The sequence below is a fragment of the Cynoglossus semilaevis genome, chromosome 8 (genome assembly GCF_000523025.1).
Source record: "Cynoglossus semilaevis isolate Cse_v1.0 chromosome 8, Cse_v1.0, whole genome shotgun sequence".
Taxonomy (NCBI): domain Eukaryota; kingdom Metazoa; phylum Chordata; class Actinopteri; order Pleuronectiformes; family Cynoglossidae; genus Cynoglossus; species Cynoglossus semilaevis.
Genome location: NC_024314.1, coordinates 16,976,374 through 16,983,985, shown reverse-complemented (window position 1 = coordinate 16,983,985; position 7,612 = coordinate 16,976,374). Strand labels below are relative to the sequence as shown.

The window sequence follows — 7,612 nt, the reverse complement described above, 5'->3', positions numbered from 1 at the left end:
TCACTTGATTTCATTTCACCTCAGCCACACGTCGTGTTGAGTTGAACTTAGTTGAACTTAAACGTAGTCTCTACCTCGAGCAGATCGATGCTAACCACAAAGCTGAGACGTACAGAACCTCTGGGGGAATCGTATGTTTTCATCCTTAGAACACAACAAGCAAATCACACGTGAATGTTTTTACAACGTAAACGTTAACGATGCATTACTGCGAACCACGGTATTCAGCTGACGAGACAGAAACAAAATCAACTCTGATGAAACACACAAAAAGGCAATCTCAGAAAATCGTGGAAAGACTTGGTTGGTGACTCAGATCTACAGCCCAGCGCCCACAGTGCAGTGCTGACACAAGTCGGCTTCAGCTTCAGACTCGCACGTTTCCTTGCAGAGCGTTTCCTTTGAATATCTACTCATATTAACTTTGTTCTGTATGTTCGACGTGAACTGATTGAAATTCCTGTTTAGCAGATTAGCAGCTTAACTATCTGGTCGTCAAGTTTGGTTATAGAGTCTCCACCAAAGGCTAGGCGTTTGCGACATTGGTCAAATTAAGTTTAATCTAATCTAATCTACATTGTGAAAGCTGCTGCTGAACGCGCAGGACGGCGTTCTGCTGAGATTGTGTTACGACAAATCAAAATCGTATTATTCTGTAGTCGTGCTAGCTGTGCTCGTAGCAAAATTAGCTTAGCTAAGCAAAAGCTCAAAGGAAACTATTTTTATAGTTTATTGTCTATTCAGAGTATTGCCCAGTGTTGCCAACACTCAGTTCTTTTTATCTTTGTCGTTGTGTATAAAAATAGAAGTAAATACATGGGGTTCCTCAGTTTACGACATCCTTCATTTACAGCGTTTCGCGGTTATCTCTCCATCTCCTATAAATTTATTAAGAAAGTCTTTTCCATTATTCTGACTTGCGTTAAAACAAATTTTGCACAAGCGGAGCAGACGAATACATTGTCCCACGGCGCTATATGCGGACGCTTTGTTTACGTTCACCAGTCGTACGCCATATATTAGACTGGGCTACGTTCACTTTCCTTTGATTTGCTGTGTTTTTGGGAACTTTTTGCCCTTCATTGCGGCTTCCAGGCATTAGTCTCTTCTGATGAGTTTATGTCCTAGATTATGAGGTCACCACTGTGTTAGCGTAGGTGAGTGACATAGGAACAGTGTGACTTAAGTTACATCGCGCCATTAGAACGAAACTCCGCTACAACTCGAGGACACCCTGCAGTAGTACTCGGTGTTAAATATTTACTGCGTCCGTCAAAGGCCCATTCCATTTCCATTCGTAGTTCATCTTCGCGCTGTGATTTAAATTTGATCAAGTTTCCTTTTTTTATCTCAGCGATATATACGTACAACAAAGAGGAAACATTCCTTTGATGTAAACTTTCATGTTTGCTTTATTTTCAGGTTAGTAAACAAAACAACACTTGAGAAAATACTGTGACAACAACGTCGGAAATATCATAAGCCATAACATGGCAACATGGTCAACTGAAGCTGAGCTCAGTTATTCAAACACTGATCAATAAATAGATCAATAACAGACACAGAGGTCAAGAAATACTTTCTTTTTTTGTTTTGCTTTAAAAAACGGATAAATATCTTTAACTTAAATGACAAAATAAATAATGCGTAAAAAATATTCGGTGTATCAAAATGAATAAATAGGATAAATAAAGAACAGGTCGGCATTTTCAGGCGGACACGGTGGTGGCGCTGGTGCCGTTTTTGGTCTGGACGCAGTAATCGGTGAGAAACGAGAAGAGAATGTCAATTTCTCCCACTGCTTTGATGATGCCTCGCTCCCCATCCATCTGAAAGGAACACAGGAATATCATTATTAGTAGTTGTAGTACTTCATCTTTACTGCGACCATTTTCAATTTTGACCTTTGCTCTCATTTATAATAATATAGAATATGTTTTCTTTTTTAATAATTAAACTAGTTAAAAGGCAGTAAATAAATTAGGTAAAAAAGTTTGGAGAAAGTAACGGTCTCCTTCAATCTCACCTTGGCCAGTTTCTTGCGGAACTCGACGGCGTGGTGATCGTCGTGGTAGTGAGTCACATTCTGAACAGAGAGAAGCGAGAGAGTGATTTTCATCAGTTCAATCTTTCTGTCGCTGCTTCAACACAGACAAGGATCTACCACAGTGTCACCGCAGCCACACGTCGAGACGTGAAGAAAGAAAGTTCACTTTCTTTCTTCACGGGTTAGTAATTATTCCACTGGGTTGTTGTCGTCGTTAAAGGAGCATTTCAACACTTTGACACTTACGCAGCCGTGAGTCTGCAGGTCCTCGCTGACCCGGGCCAGGTCCACTTTGAGTCGGAGAATTTTGTCGTGCCGCTTGCAGTGGTGAGTCAGGATGTTGTTCATGTAAAAGTCCAGGATGTTAGCGTGGAGGCAGCAGATGCTCATGTGATCCTGAGGAAGAGCAAGAAAGAGCGGGAGACGGTGAGAAAAGGTCTATCGAGACGGACTACGACGGTGGACGTAGAAGATGAACATGTGTCCTACTTTGTTGCGGTCGACGTTGGGCAACAGTTTGGTGCTGCTCTCATCGGCCGTCTCCAAACCTTGGAACTGGAGGAAGATTGAGGGAAAAGAAATGCGTTAACCAAAAAGTCTCACCTTTGACGTCAATCTCTCACTTTAAGCCTGTTAGCTTTTGTTGGCAAGAAATGCCATTTTATTTCTGTGTTTTTATTCTTTGACATGAACGCGTCATCGAGTTCTACTGAAGGAGACCTTAACCCGGTGATTAGCATCCTCAGATAAATCTGTGAACCTAGCTGTTAGAGACACGATCTACTGACGCCCCCAGTGGTCAGTGTGTGTCACTGATGTTAATCTGAACAAACTTCTATAAACGTCGCTGCATGTAATTCTTTATGCATGAAATTTACGTCTATTTACACGGAATTACACAAATCGATGATCTTGAAAAGGACGACGTCCGATGTCAAAAAAAGATTCAAATTCATAAATAAATAAACTTTTGAAGTTTTGCAGGAGTACGATCGATTGGACTCACGTGTTTGGACACTTCGTGCACGGCTTGGTACGTGTCCTTGTTCCTCAGTACGGGACTCAGGTGCCGGTTGGTCGGGAGCGCCACAGTGTGCTCAACCCAGCCAATCAGAAACAGCGACAGGACGAGGAGAAGTAAAGTTGCCAACCTGGAGGAAAAGCAGGAGGACGAGGAGGACGAGGAGGACGAGGAGGAGGCGTCTTTGAACATGGTCAGCATCATCTTTTCGTAGTTTAATCCTTGACAAGACGACGGCAGAGATGAAGAGTTTTTAACCTGCAGGATGAATAGAGGAGAGGAGTTTAGAGAGTGAATGACAGAGACAGTGTGTGAGTGTGAGTGTGAGTGTGTGAGTGTGAGTGTGTGTGTGTGAGTGACACACACACAGGTCACACCAATGAGCTGAGGCTGTTGAGTGAAGTTGTCTCAGCTTAACCCGTCTCTTTATACACTCTTCCATCCTCCACCCCCATGAGAATATAGGACAGATAACCAGAAAAACCCCAACAGACACACACACACACACACACACACACACAGGTCAGTGCTGAGCTAGTATAATCTGTGTTTACCGTCACTTACACAAAGAGGAAATTACCTTTCAGTCAAAGTGTGTGGTGAACTTGAATTCGATTGCAAAAAGTAGCATTTTATTTGTTTTCTCCTCGCTGACCTCACTTCCTCCTCGTTTTTTTTTTTTTTCCAGCGTACGTGTGTGTGTGTGTGTGATTTAATGTTGCACGTTTGCCTTTTACCTGATGAGACACTTCAAAGACGTTTCGCTCATACTGGGCTTTAACCAGTGGAAAAGGTGAGAGGATTTTAAACCCGCAATTCCATCATGGGTTTACGACTACCAATGAATTCAACGACGTCTTTCAAAAGAAATGACGTTCGTAACAGCGCGAATGTTGATTTTTCACCAAAACACATCGAAAATGTATGGAAAAAAATAAAATAAAATGTAAAACATACTAGGTTGCAGTTTAGCAATACTAGGAAAAAGTAGTAGAAATATTCACAACTTTTAAGCAGGAAAGTCCTACAAATGTATAAACACCTCAAACGATTAAAAAAAAAAAGAAAATCACATTTTTTGTTAAAGACGTATATAAATGAAAAAAAACTTAAAAAACAGGTTGTAAATATTTTTCAATGTATTTATATTTCAATAGAAATAAAAAAAAATCATTATAAATGTAAATGGTAAAGAATTAAAACTTCAACGTGAAGTTGTAAAATCACCACTTAACTTAAAATCGCACCAAAAATATTTGAAATGAAAATTCTTAAAAAGAAAATGTTTTACTTAAAATGTTTAAGAAGTTCAAATATCACATGCTAATTGGACCAAAAAATAATTCACAAATGCATTAATAAAATAATAAAAATTAGTAAAAATTTCTGTAATTAGAAAAGAGGTGAAAATCGTTCGTCATAAAAATCATTTTCACGAGTTCACGTTTATTTACGTTTTACACAAGTACAATTTTTTTTATTGAAAACGAATTACCCTGAGGAACTTTTTCAGTTCGTTAAACTCCGTTTTAACCTCTTTTCTTATTTTCTGAAGCTTAATGAAAAAAAAAGTGGGGGCCCCGATTTGGACCTTGAGGAACTCCGAGTGTCCAGTGAAACAGGACTGATCGGTTTTTTCATGGGTCGTATTGTTTTTTTAATGATTGAATGCAAAGGTAAACCTGCAGATGAATATAGACAACTTTCTAATTTACGACCTAGCTGAGCCACACCCGCAGAATCGCAACATCAGCACAACACAACGTGAATGTTTTTTCATCGAGAACCCAGTGGGACACCGTCCAACAGGAAGTGGGCGTGCAGACGTATCAGTGTTTCGCTTTTGTTGAAGAGTTTGTGAGGCGTTTCCATCCCTCAGAGAGAGGACATTATGATTATCAAAGACGTCCTCAGACTCCGAGCAGCTCCTGTTTCAACCACCTGATCTCCTTTTTCGCTGGAGAACTGCTTCAATCCACCAATCACAAGACGTGGCGCATATGTGATTGGTGTTTGATACAGGAAGAGGAAGTGGCTGAAGGTGAGGAGCTTTGACGAGAAGTTTGTACAGTAGGGGCTTTACAACTTCTCCCAACAAAGATCTTTAATCTTAGTGGGAAGATTGAAGAGATTATTTCGACAATCGACAGTTGGTTTTTTTTAAGTCAAGTCACTCGAGAGGCTCGTCGTTTTCATCGCTAAATTTCCTTATCGTCTGTTTTCAACTGGCTAATTTCGTTACTACACTTCAACTCATCTTTGTCTCATCGCCACAGTTTAATTCAACTCATTCGGTCTTAGCATCCTCTGATTCACAGGTGTCTAACATAAGGCCCGGGGGCCAAAAGCGATCCGCCAAGTCATTTTGTATGGCCCACGGAAGCTTTGAAAATGTTTATTTTATAATTACACAGCAATAAACCATATTTGTAACTTATATAAATAATAATAATTGCTGTATTGCTGATGTTTGACACCCCTGCTCTAATTGTTAAATTCCTCTCCATGTTTTCTCACCTTCTGGGCCCAGTTTTCCTACTTGACATCTTCTCTTTATTAAAGCCACTCAATCGCATCAATACATTTTTTTTACATTTTCTCACTGAACCATTTTGAGCTTCATTTCATCAGCATCCTTGTCCACTTCGTCCCTAACCAATATGACCTTCATCTCATTTCCTCATCTTCATTCCTGATCCCGTCTAATTACTCATCACGTCTTATCAAACAGAATAACGACTTCCTACAAACAAAGAGAACGGAATTCTACTGTGACTCTGGGTGAATCCCCTTCATAACACACACACACACAGAAACACAAACAATGTGAAGCCGGGCGGGTGTGTATTTTTCCCCATGGATGTTTAATGATCATGTGACACAGCAATCGTCACATGACAAACAAGTTACGTCCTAACAAAACAGATTATTTGTCAACTGCTAAATGGGAAATTTACAGATAAGTCGTGTGCATTCATGGACACGTGTGTGTGTGTGTGTGTGTGTGTGTGTGTGTGTGTGGTCAGGGATTTCTCTGTGAATTCCAACTATAAATATAAACTACAGTGTATAAATTATTTGATTATTGAAAATACCACTGTTAAAAGGCATTCACTTAAACACTTTTAAAATGGAACACTCCACTCACACACTGACTTTCAGTCTCTCCACTTCAGCTACATTGGATTAGCTCGGCTCGGCTGACCAAGGTGCTGCCTAGAGAAGTGGGTCCCCCAGTTCCGCATAGGGTATGAGCAGGCTAGCTGCCGACGATGAAATGTCAGAAATGAATACAAAACTGTCTACGAAGCTAAAGGAGAAATCATAGAAAACAATGGAAAATAGTTCATATGTTTTGATCCGGAAACACACAGAAGCACGTGAACTAAGCCGCTGGCCTACTACTGCCTCCTGTGGTCAGGTCTGGTCACTTTTTGATTTTAACAATGTACGTAAGACAAAGTGAGCAAAAAAAAATAAATAAACATCACAAATCAGGTGACACTTTCACCAAGTCCAGGGATTTGGTAGCATTACAGTCAGGGATACAGTCAACCAATCAGAACAACCAGGTGAAGATGATCGTCATTTTTACATGAAGGCAGAAACTAGTTATTATCTAAAACAGAACTAGCTGCGGAATAAACTCTACTCTCTTATCAAGCAGTGGTTGTAGAAAACACTACATACTCCATGGTTTCAGCAGGTTTATGTTATGACACATTATCCTCCGACTCTAACCTTTTTTTTTTTTTTTTTTTTATCATTGTTTTAAAAGTTACAAACTGAAGGAGTAATTTTCATCTTTGCTGAACCAGCGAGTGGGAGAATTTGCTTCCTTCTTCACTTTGATGTTAGCAGCTTCAGAGGAACAGACCCAGGTTGGTGGTTTGGTTTTAACACAGGTTCAGGTTAATTCTGGGGTTTGGACTGAGGTCAGTTTGAAGTCACGGCTGTTTGTTTTTTGTTTTTTTTACCAGAAGTGATGCTAATGTTGAGATCATTCACCTCTTTGAACTAGATTTCAGAAGAAAAACTGTTTTCTGGAACATCCACCAGCGACAAGGTACAAAGTGTTATTTGTATTTCAGTCTTATTGAAAGAAAAGGGAACGTGACACGGTGAGAAACTGGAATGTGTTTTTTCCATCTAAATTTCCATCCTAATATCCAGTATCTACATTACATAACAATAGGGGTTTGTAAAGTTTCAGATCAGATTAACTCATTTGTGACTCATGACTTCATACCTGCTCTGCAGCCTGTATCGGTGGTGGTGGTGGTGACACAGTCTTTTTCCAACTAAACTGCTTGTGTCCTCTGATCTGTGGGCCACTGGCGGGGAGACTTGAGCGCCACCCTCTGGCCCAAAGCATTCCTCTTCTATAACGCCACACAGTCAGAAAGAAAGAGAGAAAAGATGATCTTTCAGCCAAAGTAGTTTCCTGTTTTGGATTCAACAAAATAGAAACACTTCTCAGGGTCTCTCACCTGAGAGTTCAGCTGCTTTGAACTTTAGGTGTTACACAAAACAAAAACAAAAAT

General features: G+C 40.1%; 1 protein-coding gene across 2 annotated transcripts; it reads right to left on the bottom strand.

Annotated features, from left to right (window-relative positions):
* Positions 1-1,415: 1,415 nt before the first annotated feature.
* On the bottom strand, positions 1,416-6,778 carry il22 (interleukin 22). 2 transcript variants are annotated; one of them, XM_025057428.1, is made up of 6 exons: positions 3,446-6,778; positions 3,054-3,326; positions 2,537-2,602; positions 2,294-2,443; positions 2,027-2,086; positions 1,416-1,829 (listed from the first exon to the last, which is right to left on the bottom strand). In XM_025057428.1, the coding sequence occupies exons 2-6, from the start codon at positions 3,270-3,272 to the stop codon at positions 1,710-1,712; spliced, it is 615 nt and encodes a 204-aa protein (XP_024913196.1). In that variant the 5' UTR covers positions 3,273-3,326; positions 3,446-6,778; the 3' UTR covers positions 1,416-1,709. The 2 variants fall into 2 exon arrangements, with proteins under 2 accessions (XP_024913196.1, XP_024913197.1); XM_025057429.1 differs by lacking the exon at positions 3,446-6,778 and having other exon boundaries at positions 3,054-3,404.
* Positions 6,779-7,612: the final 834 nt, after the last annotated feature.